Genomic DNA, 25806 nt, shown 5'->3' with positions numbered 1-25806 from the left:
AATGAGAGCGATTGCATCATGTTCGGGTACAAAATTAAAAGTTATTGTAATCCTACCGACAACATCTTCAAACATTAATTTTTAATATTATTAATTGCAAATTTGAGTCCGATTGAATTATTTCGATACTTTTCCCATAACTGTCAATAAGTACAACCATATACATGCAGATTACATTATCGTATACATGCAGATTAGCCCTATAACTCGGAGACCTCGCCTCCTACTCACACACAGGTCGATTTCACTTGCAGTATTTTCTCTCTGATTCGAGTTAATTCTCTTTTCATTATATATTATTTATTTTTACCATTTAAACATTAAATTTTAACGCCAGGTGCTGATATTAAGACTGCTGCTCTCTGACTTAATACTAATCTAAATATAATATCCATATCACAAAATTTTTGGAACTAAATACCCAATGATCCTGCGTATTATTCTTAAATCCTGGTCGTGAGAGTTCTAATAAAGGCTAAATGTTCTGCATGGATTCTAATGGGGCATTCATGGAATGAGTTTCGCAATGGTAAAATTCAATTACATTTCATAAAAAGCGTTTATTTCCCATGCTGCTTATGTACATGCATATTTACGCATTAAGGTAATTGTAATTTATGCTTATACATTTTGTACAGGAATATATTCCTCTCCTAAGTTGAACAAAATGAATGGGGATTATTATGTTTGCTAGCTTGTAACAGCGATAGGAGACTCTTAATTATGCTGCAACTCTTTTCCTCCGGGATGGCTTCGTGGCCTGGCATTCGCCAAGAGACGTGAGGGAAACCGGCAAAACCACACGCAGGCCGCCCTGTATAACTTCACTGGATATTACTTATTACGCTGCAACTCCTTTCCTCCATTGTGCTGGAACTCTTTCCTCCATTTTGCTGGAACTCTATTTTACACTGTGCTGGAACTCTTTTCCTCATTTGTGTTGGAACTCCTTTTCTCCATGGTGCTGGAAATCTTCCCCTCCATTATGCTGGAACTCTTTTTCTCAACCTCGATGGAGCTCTTTTCCTCTATAGCGCTGGAACTCTCTTCGTCCAATATTCTGGAATTCTTTTCCTCATTTATGCTGGAACTCTTTTGCTCCATTGTGCTTGAACTCTTTTCCACTATTATGCTGACACTCTTTTCATCCGGCATGGCTTCGTGGCCTGACATTCGTCCGATGCGTGAGGAAAACTGGCAAAACCCCACGCAGGCCGCCGCGAATATGCGGATAGAGGGATGATATTGTTTCCATTCAGATGCCTTCCGTTGTTATCCTTCTCCGTCCATTTGTGCGATATCCTTAGTCTCACGACGACTTCAACGGCCATTTCCCACGGAGCGATTGAACATGCGTGTTCTTATGAGGCCCTCTTCATCAAAAATGACTCATTCGTGCGCTTTCATCACCTAGGTAGCTAGAGCATTGTTAGCCATGCCCTAGGCCGTGGTCGCCGGGCGACTATTGTTGCCGAGCAAGACGGAGGGGGGAGTCGATGCCCCGTGTTACCATGGCAACAGTACACACGGGTATAATCGATTTTCTGAAATAGTTGTCGCAATGTGTCGCTTACACTTATGCGGATGAGGAGTCTAACACTTATCTCATCTGCTGCCAATACTATTGTAAAGTCGCTCGCAGCTCTCTTTAGCTATCAATAGCCCTCAAAATAATCGTTATTGATGAAGAAGGACTAAGACGAATGAAATGGGTGAAAATAGCGATTTATTATAGCGGTAGAAAACTCATTTGATAATCAGTGTTGATACCGTGATACTCACCTGAGCATTTTTAAGTCAGGTGGGTAATTTTCCACTTGACAGGAAATTTTGGCCAAAGGTGGCCGGCCAAGAATAATCGGAGGAAAAATGTCGCATCCTTCCCCCAAAATTCAAGTGGAGGATCTCACTATTTTCGGATTGCCGCCGGCACTTCACCAGATCTATCTCGTACGCTAATTATTTAAAAAAACTTCTATAACCTATTTGAGTAGCCATTAGATGCACGAAACATACTCTGCAGGTTTTATTTCCATATTTTGACATATGCCTCCCCAAAATTCTATTCAAATAGAAGGTTCAACAAGCGACCGAGACTATGTCAAGAGTATTCAATCCATATACGTACTCCGAAATTTTTAGAACTGTATGTATTCTAAGTGAGTGATTTGAGTGTGGATCGGGGAATGGGTTCGATACTCAATATCATTCGTCAGTCTTTGTCCTCTCTTCCTCCTTTTGGTGATTTCCCAGCAGGTACAAAACACACATAACCCAGAACCATCTAAATCTACATCTACAGCTACACAATACCCTGCGAGCCACCACTAGGGTGTTTGGCAGGGGGTGATCAATCACCATGCACACCACACGGTCCAAAAAAACGTCACGCATACTAACAAATTATACTACCATATGCTGTTAGAAATAATAAAATAATTAAGAACATGCATTAAATTTTACATAAGTTAGTAGGCTACACTACAAGTCATCTAATCTATTTATGAGTTTCACGATTGAAGCTTTCGCGGCTCATGATGATTGAAAGAGAGAGACCTCATACGGGTGAACGACACGCGGCATACACCCGTATGTGACTTATTTTTAATTATTTATGAGTTATATCGCTGCCGTTATAATCTCTCATTGATCGTGGAAAAAAGACATTCTTAATCTGTCTGTTCTACAGTCTATATCTCTTATTTTATTTATATGATCTGATCTTCCGTAGTATGCTGGCGTTCGTAAGATATAGCCAACTTCGTCAAAAAATATAATACAGAGCTCTTGAATTTATATAATAGGTTTAGTCCATATTTCAATCTGCGGTATGACAGAGATTCCCATCCGAGTTTATCTAAGAGGTCATTTACGCCAACAAAACTATCGTAACGACCTTTCACATACCTGGCAGCCTGAGGAATAACCGAAGATGACGCGTCGAAATAGTATTGCTAGTCAACATTCAACCGGACGTGTATCTCACCAGTTGCATATTTCATTTCACAGTAGCAATCAGTCCCGTATCGTGCATCGTACTCACTTGAGCGTTCGCAGCGTGAGTAGGTTGGCGAAGGCGACCTCTGCCCTGTCCGGAGACTCCAGCGCGCCGCCCGACCCGAGCCTGTTCCCCGTCAGGTCCATGTCCAGCATGGCGTTCATGGGCGGCCAGGGCGCGGAGGGTGTGGCTGGGGGTGCAGGCCCTAGGCTGGCGATCTCGTTGTAGGCGAGGTGCAGGGACGCGAGCGCGGGGGGGACGGCGAAGACGACGGCGGAGAGGGAGTTGTTGGCGAGGGTGAGGGTGCGGAGGGAAGCGCAGCGCGTGAACGTAGCCCGCGCCACCGAAGTGAGCCGGTTGCTGTCCAGGGAGAGGCGCAGCAGGGACGGCAGGGCCCCGAACACGGAGCCCCCGAGGGCCTCCAGGGTGTTGTGGGAGAGCAGCAGGGCCCTGAGGCCCAGCAGAGGGACGAAGACGCCGTTGGCGATGGACGAGATGTTGTTGCGGCTCATGTCTATGGTGTGCAGCTCCGGAAGACCGAGACCTGTTGATGAAAACGAGCTTTTTTTATTTATGATAACAATTTAATGACGTGATAACCATGACGATGAACAAATCAGATCATTCGGTTTAACATTGTTCTCTGCAATCAATGTTTTAACTTAACCTAGTCTGTCTCTCTGCTGGCCTCGGTGGCAGTGGGTTAAAGTTTTTGTATACCAAATAAGAGGTCGCGGGTTCGAGTCCCGCTGGGGTAGGTTGCCCCTATCCAAGGTATTGATGTTCGTGTAAATGTTATCTTGCTGAAAACCCCGATATATAAGTTCAACGTGAGCTGTTTTCGGTGGTATGAGAATAAATAAATATGCCCGCTTGTGCTAGTAAATTGAGGCTCAACGATATATATCAATAATATTATCGATTTTGACATTTTGATGACTTAATAACAGGGACAGTGAACAAGTCGCATTATTCAGCTCGTTAATTTAATCTTAAATCCATGTTGTGACAATCAATATATAAATAGACAACGCAATCGGAATACTATAGTTTCATTGTTCATAGAACTAATTTTCTTTTCATTCAACGCGCTGTAACTTTACCAATCTGGTGAAAACACTTGGAACAATTCATATTATTTATTGCACTTATTCTCTTTACAGGCTCAACCTAATGTCACAGCTGAAAATGCAGGACCGATACAGATGGTGAGCAGCTCTTTGAGAGGCCAAAAGTCTTTAAGGGGTTTGAAAAGACACATGGGTGAGGTAAGGTATCAAACATTTCATTCACTCTCTTTCTCTTGCAGCGACTATACACCTAGCAAGAATAGTTACGGATCGGCATTCCTTCAAGGAACACCACCTATTCTAAAATAGAAAAATGTCTTATTTGACTTATATATAATTGATTTTAGAGGTCTATGTTTCATACAACGTAGGTAGACAACAATTATATAAGGGAGTGGTCGCTCTTCAGCCTTATAACAGTTGGAACAATTGAATTCCTCAAGGCCGTATCCTTGTTGGGCAAAACAGGGAAGGTTTGGAAAGTTGGACAAGATGTCACTGGGAAGAAATACAACAATTTTAACTAAAAGAACACTAAAAAACACTAACACAGTCCACTCACTCACCCAGCAGATTTGGTAAGGGAACAAATTTCTCAATGACGCAATCACTCAGTTTTACGAAGCTTACGCCAGCGACCCACTCACCCAATTGAAATCGACAAAAATACAATTAAGAAATGCACACTCACGCTCCTCGCAGATTTGCTCCAAGGAACAACATTTAATTATTTTCAAGGAGATAGACAACTTTCGAACCGGAGAAAATATCACAGGAGATACCTTCTATCATTTTATCAATGAGTACCTTAATGAGTTGTTGGCGTGTTTTGCCATTGCATAGTTGTGGGAGTATAATTTGTTAGTTAACCTAACGGTTTTTGGACTGTGTGGTGTGCATGAGGTGGAATCCAATTGCATGCTGCATGCCGGTGATTGATCACCCCATGCCAAATAACCTAGAAGTATGTAGGTATTATGCAGATGTAGATGTACTCGTTATCGTTACCTTTTGTGGGGAAGGCATTCCTCGGGACCGAATTCAAGGAATTGTCACTGACGTTGAGAATTCTCAAGCCCGTCATGTTTGCGATCGGTAGTGAACCGAAGTCCGTCAATCGGTTGAAGGACAAGAGGAGCTCCCCGGCGTAAGAGATCTCGTCCATCGCGTCTTTGCGTATCCTCTCGAGGTGATTGTGGGACATGTCCAGCAGGGTCATGTTGGCGCAGTTGGTGAAAGACTCCGCCTCGATCTCGGTGAGCTCGTTGTGCGAGAGATCGATGTGCACCAGGTAGAGGTCCTTGAACGCCCCGGACTCTATCGTCCGGATCCGATTACCGGACAGGTTGATTTCCTCGGCGAACCGGAGGCCGGCGAAAGCCCTGGCCGGGACGATGGACAGGTTGTTCCGGGCGAGGTCGACGGTTCCAATCCGAGTGGCGGACTCGAAGGCACCGCGGTTGATCTCCTGCAATGAAGGGGGAACGCATCAGACAAGTATCAGACAAGATAAAAACCAGTACTGGCAAAACTAATAAGAAAAAGTAACTGGCCTCAATTACAGTTAATTCGTAAAAAAAACAATCAATTGCAAGCACAAAATAGTGATTTAAAAAAGTGATCAGTAAAATTAGAGATACAAATACCTCTTGTTAGACTATCTACTCTAGAGACTACCTGGAAATTGTCAGATAGTGCAGTAAAAATGTGGAATAATTGAGCCATAGAGATTGCTAAAGTTGCAATTTCAATTGCGATACATACAATGATAACTGGTGCAACAACACAAGGGTGTCATGTTTTGTACTCATCATAAGTAAGCTACAACGTAAGAGTGGCCGACCCTACACAACCAAATTATGGCATACTCAGGGACTCAAAGTTATCTGTAGGCCTAGGAAATCCGTAAAATCAATAAAGTAATCGTCAATTACGAGAAAGTAACAATTACAAAGAAAGTAACCATTCCTCTTTCACATTAAGGAGTAAATCACAAATAAAAATTACCTATCGTAAAAGTAATCGCTACAAATTACTGTAAGTTAGTAAGTAAGTTTTTACGAGTAATCCGATTACTTACCAACACAGGACATAACGATCTTGAACCTTGAACGTAGTAAAAATTATACATGTACGTTATCGAGAAGTAAAATTGAGTCATTCTATCTCAATTCAATAAACGTTTGGCCATCGGGATCTCATATTTTGGTCAAAATTTCTGTATGGAAGTACAGTTTTCTCCAGCTAAATATTCCGAGACCGTTTTTTTCGAAAAAAATTCGTAACTGAAACTGAAAATGCTCCTGGCCACTCGATAAGTTTGTGATTCACTAAGATCTCTGGCTTGAAGTTAATATTCTCATTTCAAAGCGAGGACAGAGAAATCAGGGGTTTGAAAAAAAATTTAGACACTTTTCGTGAAAGAGTTTATAACATTTTAGCAAGACGATCTTAGTATTGCTGAATTTATGTATGCATGAAATCAGAATTTGAAAGCTGATATGGATCTCTTTATGTCCCTATCGTATGTATCAAGATATCCTCAAATTTAATTTACTCTCCAAACATTTCAATTTCCTAAAGAAAGCATTACGTGATTCGTTTTGTAATCAAAATGTTTCCGAGAAGATTTCAGCAAAACAATTCGACGGAAAGAATTAAATCACATTTTAAATATGATTATTTTTTAACTGTGGCCATCTGTTACTACGCCGATTGATTACAAAAACACTACGTGATTGTTGAGGCAATAGAAATTTTAGCGTGAGTGTAGCGAGCTCACCAATATCCGGTATCCTGCAAGTTAGAGTACCGCGCAAGTAGTCTTGGGGCGTCAGGTATATGGTTGAAAAAGTGTATTACTGTGATGTGATAGCTTTACCTGGAGGGCATTATCAGAAAGACGGAGTCGTCGCAGGAAACGGAGGCCCCTGAGGAGGCTGGAGTCGATGGCGGTGATTTGGTTGCGCCTCAGGTCCAGGATGCGCAGCAGAGCGTTGCGGGCGAAGGCCCCTCGGGGCAGAGTCTTGAAGGCGTTGCCTGAGAGGTTCAAAGAGGCGAGTCGCGTGAGGTCGGCGAGGTTGTGCGGCTGCAGTTGGGAGAGGCGGTTGTTGGAGAGGTCCAGGGATTCGAGGGCTTCCCGCTGAGCGCGGAAGCAGCCCCTGGGCAGCACCGCGATGGCGTTGGAGGAGAGGTTGAGCGTCTTGAGGCGCCGCAGTGGGGCCAGGGCGGATGCGTGCAGATCTGCAAGCGGACCACGCGTCAGGTGGAAGCGCTCGAGTTTAGCGGCAGAAGCGATGTCCCCGGAGAAGGAATCTGCCGGTAGGGACTTGATCTGGTGGCCCGAGATCTCAATGAACGAGGCATTGCCAAGGTGCTGGAAACAAACAAAAACAACGTCCTTTAGCCACTGGGCGGCTTAAGATTTTAACGACCGAAGCGTTACCCAGGTGCTCGAGTTCAAGTTTAATAACGCTTATTACGCGAATAATAACAATTACATAAAACATGTAACACTTTAAAAAAATAACAAAAAATGTATTCGCGGAGCTGCTTAGGCTAGCGCCTCTTCAGCATCACTGGGGTTGAACACTGTTACGGAAGTAGTATTGGCCCGGCATTAACCCAAGGACAGTGGGGAACCTGTTAAACCACCGTCAGGCCACCACGGTACAATTAACTATATAAAATATCAACATTACAAATATACACTAAGTCGATATGAACAATTAATGAAGTTTTAGAGTAAGTAACAAGATATGCAGTTTTCTAAATAGATACCTAAATAAATGAATGAATAAATAAATAGTTGCTGCAAATAAAGTCGTCCATAAATACCAGCAATTCATGGTTTGACCCGAAAAGAATACCATTATTCTGCTGTTTTTTTCCAAATTTTCCACAGGGAACATTTAAATATATTACAAATATTATGGAACAAGTATTTATGAAGCACGAAAGCTTCCACCGATGACTCATCCATCGGTTTCAGGGTGAGTGAACTAAATTAGTGTGAGTTGGTTAAAGCCATTGCTATGAGCCCGCAAACAAGTACAGCAATCTGATCTCTCCTCATTGTCCCGCATGGGTCTGGAAATTTAGATAGAAACAGGAATTTCTATTTTATTATGTTCTTTAATATACGATTCTACGAATTGTTTAGTTATTTACCCGTGCCTCGAGTGAAATATTTTTCGTTTCGCTGGGTCTCAACCCAACGGCTTCATGAGCAAGCCTGTACCAACCGTCGTTGGAATGGCAGATTAATTTAACGCTATCCTGCTTTATCCTTGTACCGAGTGAAATTATTTTCAATCACAGTGGACTTGCAGCGACGTACTTGCTGTGCAAACATTTCACCCATTGGAAATCCCGAAAATATTGAAACAGAATAATTCGAAGGAAAGAAGTAAATCATAATGTAAATAGGAATATTATTTAACCGTGGCCTACGCTGTGTCGGCCCAGCGAATTTGCGTTTCATCGCAAGCGGGCGACCCGGGTTCAAGCCTCAGGACCTGCGAATATAATTCATCGGAGTGATTTCACAATATTATTAGGCTCCTTTTTAGAATGTTCTTGGATGGCATTCTCCAGGATTCTGCACCATTATATAAGCCATTCCTCTCTCCACTGGGATCATTCTGTACCTGTATCGTTCAAACAAAACATTTTCAGAGCATAGACTTGCCTTGGTGCATAGATATTTTTGTTTGTGTAGTAATATCTATCGGATAGCTTACCCACCAAAAGAGCACTCTTTAGGGGTTTCTCATTTCATTGCATTGTAGCTTATGCTAATTACATGCTAGGAATTATGAAAATTAAAGAAATGAAGACATGTATCGAAATAATCGTCATTATAAACGCCGGAGAAGTCAACGAGACAGTTATCATTCAACTCAAATTCAAAATACAGGGTCTGCGGCGGTTAGGTTTAGGCCCTTTGAATAATGATCAATGTCGTCCAGCCTACGGTCGCCTTTTCTAAAAACGCCCTGAGGCTGTTAAGCTTATTTTTCGTGAAGTTATTGTTTTAAATTTACCTACCATTCGCGTCTAAAGGACGCTCTCTTTCGTGAGGACCGAGGACTGGCCTCCAGAAACCGCTCTTCATAAGTATCCTCTCCTCATCCATCTTTGCCCTCATTTTTCCGGTTGTGCTTCGCGTGCGCACGGACCGAGGAGTCAAATTGGCCCATGTTAAATGGCGCAGTGCCTGCCCAACGTCCACGGAACGGTTTCCCCCGGAATACCCTTGAAATTAATTTCATTTACGCCGATTAATATAACAGTGTGGGCACGCAACCATGTGAGGTCGTGCATGAGGGAACTTAAGACAGTGGGCCACTCATTCAGCGGGCTGTTGAGTGAATTTATGCATTCGTCAGAGACCCTTAGCATCTTCTTTGACAGCTCATCGAAAAACACGGTAATGCTTCTCATCCTACTTTGCACGCCTCACTCTGCTGCCATGATGGACGTCCATGGCTCCGGGAATTCAAGAGATAAACATCGAAAACACTATTACACACATAGCGTTAGATAGCCTAATCAACGAACATGGAAAATTCACCAATGGAGGGAAATATCATGTGGTAGCAAAACTCAGTGATCTGAAGAAGCCGAGTTCAATCCCAGTAAAACTGTTCTTTGTTTAATAAATACGAATCAGTTCCGCGCTCTGCAGTTTTGTGTTCTTCCTTCAATGATAAGGCGCGATTGTTCTCTTTCCGTTTTATTTCCGTCACTTTAACCCAAATATGCGCATCCCCATTAAAGAGAGCATACTTCTCCCCAACTAATTGTGAGAGTCGCTTCACTTCACTCTTAGAAACATGCACCGCTCGAAGGAACTAAAAATGTTACATGTGAGAAGCGGCAATGCGCCAAATTAAATGAACATATTATGTATAATTTTCCTAGAGGCTACTGTATCCGTGTGCCTCACTCTTTTCAATGGATCCTTTTTGTTCATGGAACCCAAATTATATTATAAAATACTTAACAAAATGAAAGAGGATACATTTTGTACAACTTTCCTTAGATTAGCTAAGTAATGGTTAATGTCTTGCATAATCATTAAAATGTGCTTCATCAAGATAAGTCAAGTTGTATGTTAAAAAAAGTTTGTTTGTTTTTTCTTTAAAAATATTCTAATGCATAATGAAATATACTAACACCATTTGAATAATTCATGTCAAAACCTGTTAGAACCCTAAAAAGAGGCTTTTTGTCAAGTGGAGCGCGTAATTTCCAAATTGTTAAAGAAATATTGTATGAATCCATTCTGTTTTGGTAGAATAAGTCATTATATTTACTATTACTATAAAATTTACGCATGACCTTAAAAATGGCCATGAATCTAAAGACAGTACAAAGTAATTTTGAAAAGCGTGTATATTACAAATTCACGCGTGAATGGTTCGGTAAGTAATGACCTTAAAACTCATTTTCACCCGACAATGCACGCGCAGGAGTGGGATGCACGTCCATCCGAATGGAAACCCATTCTCAAATGCTTCCGTGTGCACGCAATAGAATTGAAAAGGAAGACCATGAATGGAGCGATGGAAATATTGCGACCACTGCTCCGTGAATTCGCCTTTGTGCATCGGCTTTCTTTTCCTGGCGCTCTTCAAGACGTTTTTCCCTTACTTTCCTTACCTCTGGGATAGGATGCGAGATTTTAAGGATAGCTGCAGTAAATGTAGTGCATCACAGAAAATATAGTGAAAGCTGCGCAATAAAAAACTTCATTGTATCCTCGAAGCGATCCAGACATGGAAATCCCACTTTAGGCTCGGAATTAGCATACAATGGCACTGAAAACACAAGTGCCTCCCAATTCACGTCGAGTTGTTCCCCAAACATCTCTAGGAAAGGACTGGCTATCTTTTGCGTTAGGAAAGTGAGAGACCAACAATGGCTATTCTGAAAGCGAAGCCGCAATTTATTAGCGCCTGTCACAATGCATCGAATTGTCACGATTACAGTACTCTACCGATTAAGGCAGGTTTCCAGAGAGTATTTACGAAGTATTCTCCAAGTCTCCCAGCCCCTCGATTCATAATGCGGCCTACACCGTTTCATTCTATCTAAAAATCCTATCCTTTTCCTTACCCTCCCTCATTTACCTAACATTTCACCCTCTAACACTGTTTTCAGCATCCCCTACCCGCTAAGTACTCTCTCCATCTATACCTTCTGTCTCCTCCGTATCTCTGTATGTAAAAGCTGCCTCTCCTCACCCACCATGTCCAGCACTTGGTCGCTCCTCCTCCTCTCCGTCCACTTCACCTTCTCCATTTTTCTCCACACCCACACCTCGAACGTTTCTAGTCTTCTCTCGTCCTCCTTCCTTAGTACCCACGTTTCCGCACCGTAGAGAGCTAAACTCCAGATCAGACTCTTCACTAACCTTTTCTTTTAACTCTTACATAACGATCCTCGCAGAAGCTCCTTCCTGTTCATGAACGACTCCTTTGTTAACTCAATTCTATTCCAGATGTTATTAATGCTGTATCCGTTTACCTCTTATGTATTCCCAATATATCGAATGACTTTTCTCAGACGGTCGTTAATATTTTTCCCCTTATTTTAAGGCTACCTGCGCGCCTCCCTATTATCGCAGTTTTTTGTCATCTTCTGACCATTCCATTATTATTCTTCCATTTGGACTCATTTTTTATCGCTTCGTTTTCCTTCTCTTTAATTTTTTTCGTAACAGTTCAATCATCCGTTACTACTACGCGAATTCAAATGAATACTTGATTTCTACTTTTCTCTCGTACTTGTCAGTAAAGGAATATGTTTAGTGGCGTGAATACAATAAATCTGACTGGTTATGGTAAAATCCGGGTTAAAATACAAGTTATTTGCATTTTTTATACAGGTTCCTTCATTAAATTAATATTTACTCCTTGCCGTTTACGGCGCATTAAGTATCATTCTGTACTTGAAATATTATGCTTAAAAATACTTCTTTCGATGAGTAAAATATAAGCAGCTCAAGTATCCCTAATTGTTTTTGGAGAAATGACTTCTATTTCGTAGTTATTGCTCATTGATTTGGATATTTTTTTTAGTAGTGATCACTTTCCTGTGCATTAACTTGCCTTAATTGCATTAACTTGCCTTGCCGTTTTGTTTTTCTGTGCTGCCGTACGTATCGTATGGCAACCAAAAGGTGCTCTTCTGGGGTCACTCATTTCATTCTATTATTCCCTATGCTCACTGTGTGCTATGTATTATTCAAATGAATGAAATATAGTCATATATTATTGTTAATACTACAATATTTCGATTTTAAAGATACACTAAGGTAAGTCAAGGAGTGCACAATTCGAAATGCATAGTTTCCTTTCTTTATTTCGCCGATTTTGGTGCCATTCTCCTTTGAATGTCTATTTTTACGAAATTAAGTCATTCATTCGCTCATTTCTCATTCCATTTGAAGGCTAAATACTTCATTTACAGCTTCATATTTTATCTCATGGGTATTACGGCGAACCTAAATCGATTATCTAATTTTTTAGACTTTATTTTAACTCTAATTTCAATTACTATTTAGTACGGGCAATAATTTCCATTTAAACCTCGGGGTAATTTCAGGGTTTACTCTAAAATTTATTTAATAAATGCATTGCAGGCAGCCTAGAGATTTGGTAAACAGACGTAAGATTCCATGACATGTAGTCACAGCATGTTTACAAATGTTTTCGGAGATACTATTTATGTTTCCTCTCGGTAAGATTGCCTCAAAGTAAGGAGTCTTAAGAATGCATGGATAACTCTTATGTTTCAGAACCGGAAGAACTGGAGGTGGGGGGGGGGGTTTATTTGAACAATGGCTGGCCGTGGCTGAAGGGAGGCAAACTACAATGGGGGAAATGGTGATTGGAAGTGCCGACTGCGATGACCACGCAGCGTGAGATCTCAGTTTCGATTCTGCCTTTGCAAATTGAAGAAAACAACAAAAATCGATAGCTTGGATCATCTATTCGACATATACAGAGGGCTGCTTAAGGCTTAATCTGGCGGAATTCAAATTTATTACTGAATTAAGAGTTATTGGCAATTTTCCTCAAATACTTCAATTTCACTTCAAGAGATTTCTTTGGATCAATGGACCAGAGTTTTTTTTTATAAACTACTGCTTTGAAAACAGATAGACGGTTTCTGTTCTTATTAAGTACAGTCGAGGTAAAGGCGTTGATATGTTTGTCGTGAAATATGAAGTGAAGACGCTATGAAAAAATGAATGTAAGAGATTAAATGCTTATCTCGATATCTCGTCTCTCTATCCCATCGTTCATACAAAAGTGGAGATAGTGTATGTAGCGTTATTTTCCAGTGCCTCCCTTACGTATGACCAGAAAGCCTTAAGCTTTTTGGAAAAATATTAGCCCAGCATTTTAGTTTTGAATTCATTCAGTGTTTTAAGGCAAACCTAAATCAATCATCTGTAAAAATACTAGCTTTAAATTATAATTGCAATCAATATTCATCAACGGGAAATAATTCCCATTAAAGCCTCTGGCTGATTGCAGCGTTTCAACTGGATTAAATGCGAAAATGAATACTTTTCTCAAAATAACACAAAATTTATTGAAGACGATCGTGAAGTGCAATTAAATTATTTGAGGAAAATTTCAAGTAACACTTTGATTCGCTAATCTACTCGACAGCCGATGTCCTTAATTGAAAATTGGATATATAACCTACTTCCTAAGTTTTGTCCCATTTTGATGGAAATTACTATGAGTGTGAGTGGTTTAAAGGATTTGCGCCCAGGAAGAATGAAAAGCGATCACACACTATTCATCGTGAAGAGCAAAAGAAGTTAAATTCTATTTTTATTCCCGGAAAAAAAAATTCAAAATTTTATCTCGAATATATTAGTTTTTCAAACCTATATCGACATCAAAATGAAAAGATTTACCTTTTGCCCTGTGATAAATTTGTAATCAGTAGGTTAATTTTGATATTAGTCGTACAATATTCAAGTTTATCAAAGATAGGCTGATAAAGTCTCCCTTGAATAAATATTGATAATAAATAAAATAAATATTGATGATAAATTGAATAAATATTCCCTTCGTCTCATGTCTCAAGTGTCGTGACTTACACTTGCTGTAGCATGACCCATAGGAAGGCTAGGTTAAATGTTTTATATTTTCTAATAAAGAAATCTTTTCTGCCTGATTGATATTGCAATTCACTATTGCCCAGCAGATTTTTACAGGAGCCAAGAAGTTCTCCCCCTAAAAAGAAGTGTGGATGATATTGTGATGCTAAGGAAAGTTCCCAACGCTGTAGCTGATGCATTGCAGAAATTATCTGGCCAACTTTTTTCCAACTAGAGTCGTGCACTGCGTCGTAGAAACGCTTGAAATTGATAGCCTAACGAGGTAGTTGTATCCAAAAGAATTTTTAAATTTCTTTCAGAACTATAGAAAAATATTTTAATCTGGATGTCAATGGGGTTTAAAAAAGCAAGTATTTTCGAAAAAAATTGTCAATAAAATAATTTTCCCGAATAAAGCACAACGTTCAACTTGTTTTAGTATTTTAGATCAATTGTATACAATATTTTTTTATTTTATTTTAAGGCGAATGATATGAGGCCACTAGATAGGTAAAATTTGCGCACGAACCATCCATTGCATGTCTATCTATATTTTATACTTTATTAATATTAAAATAAACAAATCGTTATTTACAAGATTCATAGCGCAGTTGCTTTTCGTCCGACAGATTGCGTATGAAGGTACAGTGGTATCCGGTAAATATGAAAGCACAACTATATTTTTTGACGCGGGGAACAAGTTCAGCTAGTCGAATGCCGTGGCTAATGTACTGCAGTAATTATCCGGGCACCGTTTTTCCAACTAGAATCTTCCACTGCGTTGCGGAAACGCTTGAAATTGATAGCCTAACGAGGAGGAGGCATCAGCTCCAGAGATAAAAGACCACTACTATAGGTGTAACTAGCCATTGAAATCCCTCGACCCGAGACGGAGGCGCTGGCTTTTGCCAGTGGTGACCTCGCGCGAATGTATGAGGTGGACGAGGTGCCTTCCGTTTCCCTGAATTAAAACGGTCAGGGCCGAGAGGGAAGGGTACGCCAGTGAGGGGAACACTCCAATTACAGTGTTTCCTTCCTTGACCGCAAGCCAAGCAATGTAAAATGAGGACATTTACAAATAGATAATGCACGCATAATAAAATGAAGATTTATGGAAGTGAAAGTTACTCATCTGCATCTAAATACTACCCTAAAGATGGTGTTGAATTCATATTTCCGGGTTCGAAATTAAATTTTATGAAAAAACGTGCGTACAAAAAACATCGTATGCACATTTACGAATCACCATTGCTTTTCCGCATCAAGGTGAAAATATGCACCGTTCTACCTTTGGCGAAAGTGGTTTAAATAACGAAAATTGCAAGCGCCTACACTTATTCAATAGTTTTTTAATGTGAGTTAATTCTCTGTTTTTATTTTGATGATGACTTTTTACATAGGAAGGAATCTAACATGGGACGGGAACAGTCAGAAGGAAATAATGAGCTGCATCAACCAGACCAAGTTAGCCTTCAACAAAAAAAACTATTCACCACCAGAAAATTCAATTAAGGGATGAGAAATTTGCTAGTGAGGACTTCCGTTTACAGCGTCTACATCTACATACTACCCCAATGCAAGCCGCATCAATAGGCATGTGGCGGGGGACGAAATTCCACCTTACAATTATTTAAGTCCCTTAATGTTTGGAGGAAAACGAATTCCCATACCCAACCGTTCGGCAAAATATTTCTCTTAATCTATCGTTTCTGTTGGATCAGAAAATACTGAGGGTTTCTAATATGATATTCTCCATGTCGCTCTAAGATATACATATATATTCTCATTTGCTCAAGCAATCTAATCCTAGCCTAGAAGCCTCATATTCTCTAGCGGCTCCCAGTCTAATTCGTTTAACTCCTCTCATCTAATGTGTGCAACGGTTTCTGTACGCCCGAAGCAGTTTTTGACGAGTCGAGCAGCTTTCCTTTGTATTTTATCAAGTACGCAGATTAAGTCTTTCTGCGCCAGAAATAAAGATGCGCATACTGAGTCTTACTTAGCATTTATTGAAGTCTTTTATTGCTCGAAAGATAACGGATTCTTATACCTACCCGTTCGGTAAGATATCTGTCTTATTTGATCGATTCTGTCGGACCTAAATGTAATGTGAGGTCTATCACGATGTTCTCTGTATCGATCTGAATTATATATGTTCTCCATTGCTTGAACAATCTAAGACTAGCGCGCAACCTCCCACTCTCTTGTGGCTCCCAGCCTAATTAGTTTAACATCTTTGTAACCCTTTCTCTACGGTGTATGCGTCACGCTCTGCTATAGAGAGAAGGGAATAATATATGTATTTTAATCAGGGTGTCACAGAAGAATATTAAAAATACCCTCGTTGGCAAGAGTCACGATCGAGAAGGTGTTTGAAATGATAGGGGAAAGACGCTGTCCAATTATATATTGAGCTAAATAACAGACGGATCACCTAGATTGACCATATTCTCCGATGTGGGAGCTTAGTTAAAACCATACTACGAAGTACAGGTGAGGGTAAAAACCATAACGTCCGCCCTAGATAGGACTACATGGAACGGTTGGTGAATGAATTGGATGCTATCATTATAGAGAATAGACCGAAAAAAGGGGAAGGCTATAAGAGACTAATTCTAGGATTGTAACTACGGAAGAGGACATTGTAGATATGATTATTTCGAGATAAATTACCTTGAGGGCCTTGGAGGGAAACTCGGCGATGCCGGTGTCGATGATGCGGAGTGATTTCAACGTGGCGTTGATTGGCTGCGGCAGGAAGTCTCCATCGATGGCGACCAATGAGGGCGTGTCCTCGATGAGAAGTGACTGCAGCCCCACCAGAGGCCGCAGGAGGTCAGCACCCTTTAGACGATGGACGCGAAGACCACTCAACACCAGAGACTCCACCGACGCCGGACTGAAAGAGGAAGAATTCGAAGTGTATGTTACTTGTATAAAACATCGTAAGGAGGCACGCAGCCATTTGCACGAGGAACCTTCCTCCACCCGTTTGCAAAATCAAAACATTGTTGCAACTCTCCCCTAATAAGAATGAGTAGGGATTACAACACTGTACGTAAACAGATTTGTCATGGGAAAAAATGTATTTATATCTCAGATAAGTGTCATAATTAAGGATAATGTGACATTGTAACCTGTAAAGTATGTATTGTTGAATTTTATTTAATATTTTCTTTGAAGATTATTGTATTAGTTTAATATAAGAGTGTGTTTACAACTTATTTTTATGTTTTTTGGTATACATTTAGCAAAGTGTTTTTGTAATAAGTTTTTTTGAAACGTTTTCCCTTGGTCAATTGGGAAAATGTAAAATAAATAAATAAATAAATTATCTCAAAATAGCCTACGATGAAATCAGTAATGCAAAAATATACACGCACATTTATTATGATTAAAGTAAGTTGAGTTTAAATTTGATTTATTAACTTATTTAGTTGAAACTAACTTAATAATCAGAACAATATCAAATAGACAATATCTAATAGAAAATATATCATATCAAAGAGACAATCTAACAGACAACGTATAGACAATATCCAATAGAAAATGTCCAATATACGTACATGTATTAATAATAGGCAATATCTAGTAAACCTGATATGGTCCAATGCGACGAAACACGCAGTAAATTTTCGCGATAATAAAAGTGAGCTCAGGTCAAAAAGGTCTAATTTAATTCTCTCCCATGACTGTTCATTTTCCAGATTTGTAAACGCCCCTTTATCCACATGTTAAAACATTTTCAATTCAACGCGTCGGGAATATGTTCGCAATAGGGCTCTGCACTACTATTGTACTCTCAAGTATTGTGTCACAACGGCCGCTAAACATCTGAAAACGACTGTGTATAAAGCATCAATACCTTTGTCGCACAATATGAGCGAAGGCTGAAGTTAGGGACGATCAGTCTCTTTTCCGTTTTGGGCCACACATACCCTCCCGTGGAGCGGATGAAACTGGTGGGACCTAAATGAATGAGGCCATCTTTTTTTCCATCTTTTTAACGACCAATTTGTGTTTTTTCTCCCAAACGTTCCGCTTCGACGCCCACGTGGAAAGGAGGCGCGCGTCATCTGGGGAATTAAGACGGGCGACTGACTTTCGAGAAAGAGTTGAGAGCGCCACGCGAAGAAAGCGATGCGCAGCTGTCATCTTCACTACTTGCAAGGAACTCTGTTCGATTGATTTCCCTTTGCCTGATCACTACGAATGCGAGACAAGTGAACATCGATACTGATTCATTCATAGAACTGCCGAAGGGTAATATTTAGAAGCCTTTCACGCGAACGGCGGTGAAATACATATGAGTTGCCAAGAGAGAAATTCCCCCGCACCGGGAATCGAACCACGGGCGAAAAGGAAAAGAAGACTTCGTACTTGATAATGACCTCTATGGTCGAAACATGTCGTGCCGCCGAAATAAATCTGTGGAAATGAACGAAGTCTCCTTTTCATTTTCGTGTATTAATTTCCACATAGTTGAACCTAATGCAACTGAACAAACCACGGACCTTTGGCTTTCCGAACCACTCCCCAGACTACTACTCTATCCAAGTTCCTTCAATGGCTGGAAATTTGTACCTGGATAGCGTGTTGATCTGCGCAGTGGCCTGGAAATTCAAAGGTCCTTGGTTCGATTCCCGGGCCAGAGGATTTTTCTCATAGAGATTCTTGCATATAATCTGAAGTTTTGTTAACTCCAGTCCTCCATGTCTCAAGCCACTTCCTTCATTGGGGTTATTCTCTTCTTCCGAATTTGGATTTTAACCCGGTTTATCACTCGTGAAGAATTTATCCATAACATCTGTCTAGTGAACCTGAAACGCTGGATTTTATCGATATGGGTTTCATTGATTTGAAACTTCATCTATAGAGTACCACTGGGATAGTTTGAGAAGGCATTGTTTTCTTAACACCGTCAATGCCAACCGTTGAAGTTTCTCGTTCCCGGTGGCAAAAGAAAGGAGCGGCTTTCTATTCTGGGAGAATGAAACACTGCCGCGAAGATTATGTGATCCTCGATGATTCATGCGATGTGTGGCGCAGTGACGAGAGAAGAGGATATTGTCATGGCAAGAGAACTTTGAGTAAATGCCACAATTCCAATTTTTTACCTATACGGTGGCGTATAAGATAGATCCATTAATATTACGGAAGAGGATTCTCCTGACGGCCGGTGGATGTGCTAAATGCCAGAGCACATTTTAAATATGCTTGAGAAAGTCCCGTTCGCTATGTTGATGGCTGAACGACACGAATTTCACTGGGAAATGTGGCAAAATAAGAGTGATAGCTAAGAAAGAAGAGGCCATTGCAGATCTACAATAATTGATCGATGCGACCGGTTTCGATGCGAAGAATTATCATCAGGCACTTATCAAAGACGTCATGATAAATATTTAAGAATTGCTTTATTTCCACAGATTTTATTTCTTAGCCGACCTAGGTTTCAACAATATACACTGTCATTATCAAGGTAACATCTCACAAAAATCCACCTGGTCATGTATATATTTTGAGCGGATCTAGAAGGGGGAGAATGTTAAGAGGGTAGGGGTGAATGACGGAAATCGGGAAGACGTGGGTTTCCATTGACGAACTCAGAGGAAAATGGTGGAAATAAAACAGGTCTTTTATCTTAATTATGATATCGAATCTTAATATGCACTAGGTATCGCCTAAGGCGTTAAATACAGCTTATTATAGCCATCATATCCATGTGTGAATATAGCAAGGGTAGGATGGAGACCCTGGGTCCTTGACTTGATAGTGTCCACCAATTCCCCTTAACCTCTCTTCTACCCCCTCCACTCCATGCTAACACCCCTTCTGCATCTTTCTATGAATATTATTATTATTAAAATTGTTACAAGTAGGCCATTGGCCTGGTGGTAACATGTACATATGATGAAAGAAAAACAATAGAAAACATTGAAAAAACAATAGAAAACATTTGAAAAAACAATGGAAAACATTATAAAAAGCCCTTGGTCCCTACTTCTTCAACCGCTTTTTAAAAATATGTAAATTTTTCGGGAAGGACTCAAATAGTTTTGCTGGTAGGTCGTTCCAGTCCCTTAAGGTCCAATTCAAGAAGGAGAACTGCTTCGAATTTGTCCTTTGCGATCGGCACTTTATCTTGAACTGGTGATCATTTTTTCCAACAAAGCTGGGTTTTGATATGTCCTTCTCAAATTCTTTCCATCCTTTTTTCCCCACTCATTATTCTAAACATGCCACATAGCCTGCTTCTTTTCCTCCTCTCTTGTAAGCTCTCCCGCCTTAGAACTCTGAGAATTTCTGAAACACTTTCCGTTGTTTTATACTTTCCCAGCACATACCTAGCAGCTTTTCTCTGCACCTTCTCCAATTTCTTGACCTCCCCTTTAAAATGAGGGTCCCAGACAAGAGATGCATACTCTAATGTTGGTCGTACTAGGGTTGTATAGGCCATTTCTTTGGTGGCCCTAGTGCTTCCTCTGAGGTTTCTCATCACCCAGTGCAATACTTTAAAAGATTTTTTGATTGTGTGCTCTACGTCTAAACCCCATCCTAAATTCTTAGATAAATGGACTCCTAAATATTTAAAGCTGTTAGATTGTGGAATTAAACTACCCGAAAATTCATAATTTCTACTTTCGCTTTTCCTTCTGTTGCTGAAGTTAACATATTTGCATTTATTTGGATTTGTTTCCATCCCGTTTCTAGATACCCAATCCATTAATTTGTTTAAGTCATCCCGAAGAGTTTCCTGATCAATTTTATTTTCTATTTTCCTATAAATAATACAGTCATCCGCAAAAAGCCTTATGTTAGAATTTATATTTTCCGGGAGGTCATTTAGGTGTACTAAAAACAATAAAGGTCCTAAGACGCTTCCTTGAGGAGCACCGGACGTTACCCTCGCTGTCTCTGAGCATTCATCTCCTACCTTAACTCTTTGCGTCCTGCCCTTGAGGAATTCATCGATCCACAAGATGACTCTTCCATCTATTTCCATTGGCAATTGCCTCATTTTAAGCATAAGCCGTTCGTGGTCAACTTTATCAAAGGCCTTAGAAAAATCGATTATTACCGCGTCTAATTCTTTCCCGCATCTATTAAGTCGGCAATTTCATGGCAAAACCCTAACAGTTGGGTTTAGGTGAGTGTCCTTTTCTATAGCCATGTTGGCGGTTACACAACCAATTCTCGCTTTCCCATAAATCCCAAAGGTAATTTGCTATGATCTTTTCTAACAATTTGCATGCTGCAGAAGTTAGGCTAACCGGTCTATAATTTTCCACTAGATCTTTATATTTTCCTTTGAATATTGGTATTACTCTGGCCTTCTTCCAGTCACTTGGTAAGGCATTGTTGTTCATTGTAACATTGAATAAATGGTATATGTAATTCGAAATGATATCTCTATAATAAGTCCGTGATGATGTTACCTTGTGTCGAAACCATTGGCATCAATCAATAAAAGTGGAACCTGCCATTGCCTTTCCTTTCTGAACTATCAAGAAGTAGTTCTATCAGTAATATTACGTATGCTGCGTGTCATTTACGCAACAGAGTGTGGTATGTCGTCCTCTTTATAGTCCTTTTCGGGAAAACCCCTTTCGGTGACAACATAGTGGATTCCATCCCGTTGATGCTTGATTTGCTCGCTTTTTAATTGGTTTTCCAAAAAGCCCCAGCGTAGTAGTGAGGTGAGACCGATCCACATATTCTCAATGCTTACTATACAATTCAGAAGAGAGATTCACGGGATACGCAACGCGTGTGTTCATATATAACGATGCATGTTGATATCCCTTATCCTTCATTTCGACTTCAAATGGATAGCTTTATTTGAAGCTGATTCCGTAACAATTTTCCTTTCGTTATCTCACATTAATTCAAGCATATTGATGGAAATAAATATTTCGGTTGCAATTATGTAATTACTGGCATTTATGACGCCATAGCTGAAAGCACTTCAAGCACAGCAATGACTTAAGCTGTCGGTGCCTCCTCCAATTAACATACCCTGTATTAAGTGAGTATAGTCAGTGTAGATGTGTAACGTAATACACCCACATTTGTTCCACAGTGTTTGCTTAGTCCATGGTTCACGGTTCAAACGACCTTGGCTTCCGGTCGCCTCCTCAATACCACCATAGCTGTAAATATATTTGATCCTGAACAGATACGTGGATTCATTCTTGGCAGTTATAAAACTCTCAGACGATATCAAACTCTTTCTCGCTGGCTCCTTCGAGTGTTGGTTCCCCCACGGGTCGTGCGTTCCCTTCCCGTCATGCCCTCTGAGCGTGCGACCTGTCCAACCTCCCCCTCCCCATGCCTCACCGCCAACCGCAACCATGACAACACCACCTTGAGGCCCACTGCTCCCTCTTCCTCACAACTCTTCTTAAAGACTCGGGCCAGACGTCACTGGGCAGCTAGATCTAGCAAGTTCCGAGAGAGAAAATGAAGATCATCATAACTTTTACTTTCAAAATGGGCCATTTAGTGCTAAAATTATTACGACCATGTCCCAAAATATTATGCAGGTGTTTTCTTATTTCTTCCTTAACTTTGGTTTGTAAAAAATGGTTGTTTATGTTCTGAGTGCTTAATGGTGGAATAAAAAGTAGCCAAGTCTTATCTGCCATTTCTGGTCAGCTTATTTATTCTTATTGTAGTCACCGCATTAGTTGTCTGCACAATAAACAAACTAATTAAATGTCCGTAGTCACAGATGTGACAATATTGCTGAGCACTTAAAAGGAATACTTTCTTTCTCTATAAAACTCTTAACATAACTACATAAATACTTTTTGGTTACTGAGCACCACAAAAATTCACTGAAGTCTATCAGATTCCTTTTTCATTTAATTTCACTATTGTATGTATACAAGGAGAAAACTAAATAGTTAAAACATAAATTCTTGGCAAATTTTGAGCTATCATTTCTATCTATGTAGAAACATACGCGCCAGTTGATTTAACTGAACTTATAGTAATTTCAAGTTGAAATGCATCCATAATCCCTCTCCTGCATGTCAAATAACATGGATATAAATTTGCTTGCGGTTGAACTAGTTTTGTTTGTAATTGAGCTCATTGAATTCGCTACATGATCTTGCGAAATGGGAGATCAAAACCAACGACTGCGAAATTACGTGGGCATTCCGTATCAACACTAATTGCTTTATCTACCGTGTTGTAAATAATTGATACGTTGGTGCAGTGGTCAGATAGTGATCATGTAATGCGTTGGCCACGAATTCTATACTCATTCTTTCTAGTTACTTTTCGGCATTTACTTTTATTTCTTAACTTCTCACTTTATATTCGAATGTGAATAATTCTTTAAGGGTTTCACAGGCGCCATCCCTGTTTTAAGAGCTCAAAGATCTGCGAATAGATATTTATGGTATGAAACGCCAGTAAAATTAGACCCCTGGATTTTTCGTAACTCCTTGTCTTTTTTCTCATTGCCTCCCCACTGTATTTCTCTTTCCCACCCCTTTTCTCAAACTTGTCAAGTACCTCCCCCACCTCTTCCTAAAATTTATAGTGCGATGTTCTCATGAACCGTGATGCCATGTAAATGAAATAGATTCTTATATCAGCTATAAAATAGTTTTGTAACTCACCTCGTGTTACAACCATTAAATGGTGTTGAAATAGCAATATAAATAGAATTTATCAAAACCCCTAAACGTTATTGGCCAGAAAGCACATAAGTTTGCAAAAAGTGGCTCTATGACCCGGAACGCATCATAAACGAATTAAAATTATGGTGGATAAGTGCTATTAATTGTTATTTTAATATTTCTTACTAAATCATGCCTGAATCGATTTTTTCAAAGCTATATGGAGTTAACTCTTGCCAGTAAATAGCAAAGTTCACCTGGAGACATCAGCGCCTGAAGGATGCTATTTGATCAGTTAAGAGCGATAAACGCTAAGTTTTCGGAGATATGGAGCGAGACATATTGAGAGACCTTTTTCATGACCTCTGGCGGAAGGCGTGAAACTTTGCGGTTTTTCCGATAGCTTCAAATTCCACAAAGAAAAATGTTTGTTTTTATTACCGCGACTGTTTCGACTGAGTCTGCACCTTTTGTAATCCGGTCAAATTTGATACGAAGTGGATCTGTGGGCACAGATGGAAAAAACAAAGAATATCAATATCGAAAAATAATCAATTGGGATGGTGTTGATCAATCGTCGGCTATGATTTTTTATTTTGCTTCGTATGATTGACCGTATCTTTTCCAAAGATGCTTATCTTATTCTTTCATGACAGCCAAAAAAAAGGAGAGTTATTTTTCTGTTCCAGGATATGACTGTGCGTTAGTTCCACCGTAGCAGATCGACGACTGCACCGATTTTGTCCAAAATATTTTGCTTGACTAGCTAAGTTTCTGAATCTACCTTTGCCAACATACTATAGTGCGTTTTACCCGTTTATGCCAATTTCATTACAAAGCTCCCTGAAACAATACTCCCAGCTTGGTCAAAAATTCACTGCCCACGAATATTTTCGAAAATTTTATCCAAATGAAAGTCAATGGCATTCGTGTCGTCAAAGTTTTATTCGAGTTCATCAACTGCAACTATTTGAACCATATAATGATATTTTATTAAACTCCTTTTCTGGGTGTTTACCGCGTATGTTTTATCACTTTAAGTGACGCTTCACCACTCGTTCTGGAAGCTTCTTCAGAGACCACAACAATCATATAATCGTTACACTCCGAAGAAACTTCCAGCATGGAAAATGATAAAATAAGTGTGCGGAAAAGACCGAAAAATGTGTTTATTCATAATCAATGTTCCGCACAAGCTTCAAGCATTTATATGAGATAAGAATTTTTCATGTTGATCAATTGCCGCAGTTTCACCGACATATTTTCTCAGGAATTATGCCCCCGTTAAATCCACATTTTGGTTACCACGAAAGCCGGGATTTAAATGTATTCTATTTTTATACCGGGCGTATAGAATATTACTTTTTTACATTTCTAGTCTTATCTTCTACTTACTTAAGATTCAACCTATTTTTGTGCAAATATATTGCGCGATATGCTGGGGTGGTATGGTAACCTCTCGAGTCTTTTAAATTGGAACGTCAGTAAGTTCGCAAAACCGTGGGCGAAAATCGTCGTTTGCGTGAGCGTTAAATGATCGAATGTAACCTTGCAGCGTCGTGACTGATCGTGACAGAAGGGTCACGCTGCCCACTCACACGAGGTTGAGTGCGCTTCTCCGCAAAAGCATCAATCTATCACCTACACACTCGAGAAAATGGATTGCCGAGATGATGCCTATCGCCATATGAAAGAGGGTTCCAGCCATATCATGATGGACCTCAGAGTACGGTGCTACAAATTATTTCATGAGAAAGTCATGCTCGTTATACCAACCCATTCCCATTAGATGTTTTTACGAATTTCCTTGCTTTGAACGTCAATGCTCCGAAATAATGATTTGCCGGATTAATGGTAATGGCATTAGTTTACCGGCTCAGGCGGTGTTAGATGGAGGCAACATTTTCTTTCGCTACCGGAAGAATTTATCTTCTTAAACGATTTTATCCATTGTCTAGGTGTATAGCGTAACTTCCT

General features: G+C 40.0%; 1 protein-coding gene across 2 annotated transcripts in view; it reads right to left on the bottom strand.

Moving 5' to 3' along the window:
* The window catches only part of LOC124169016 (toll-like receptor 6), a 95235-nt gene that overhangs the window by 26147 nt on the left and 43282 nt on the right, over positions 1-25806 (bottom strand). For both annotated transcript variants that reach the window (XM_046547478.1, XM_046547479.1), the window contains exons 3-6: positions 16871-17096; positions 6950-7444; positions 5077-5536; positions 3044-3542 (exon numbers count right to left, since the gene is read on the bottom strand). In XM_046547478.1, the coding sequence (XP_046403434.1) occupies positions 3044-3542; positions 5077-5536; positions 6950-7444; positions 16871-17096 (1680 nt within the window). The remainder of the gene's footprint in view (positions 1-3043; positions 3543-5076; positions 5537-6949; positions 7445-16870; positions 17097-25806) is intronic.

This window comes from Ischnura elegans, chromosome 12 (genome assembly GCF_921293095.1).
Source record: "Ischnura elegans chromosome 12, ioIscEleg1.1, whole genome shotgun sequence".
Lineage (NCBI taxonomy): Eukaryota > Metazoa > Arthropoda > Insecta > Odonata > Coenagrionidae > Ischnura > Ischnura elegans.
The sequence above is the reverse complement of the archived record's forward strand: the minus strand, read 5'-3'. Positions and strand labels throughout refer to the sequence as shown.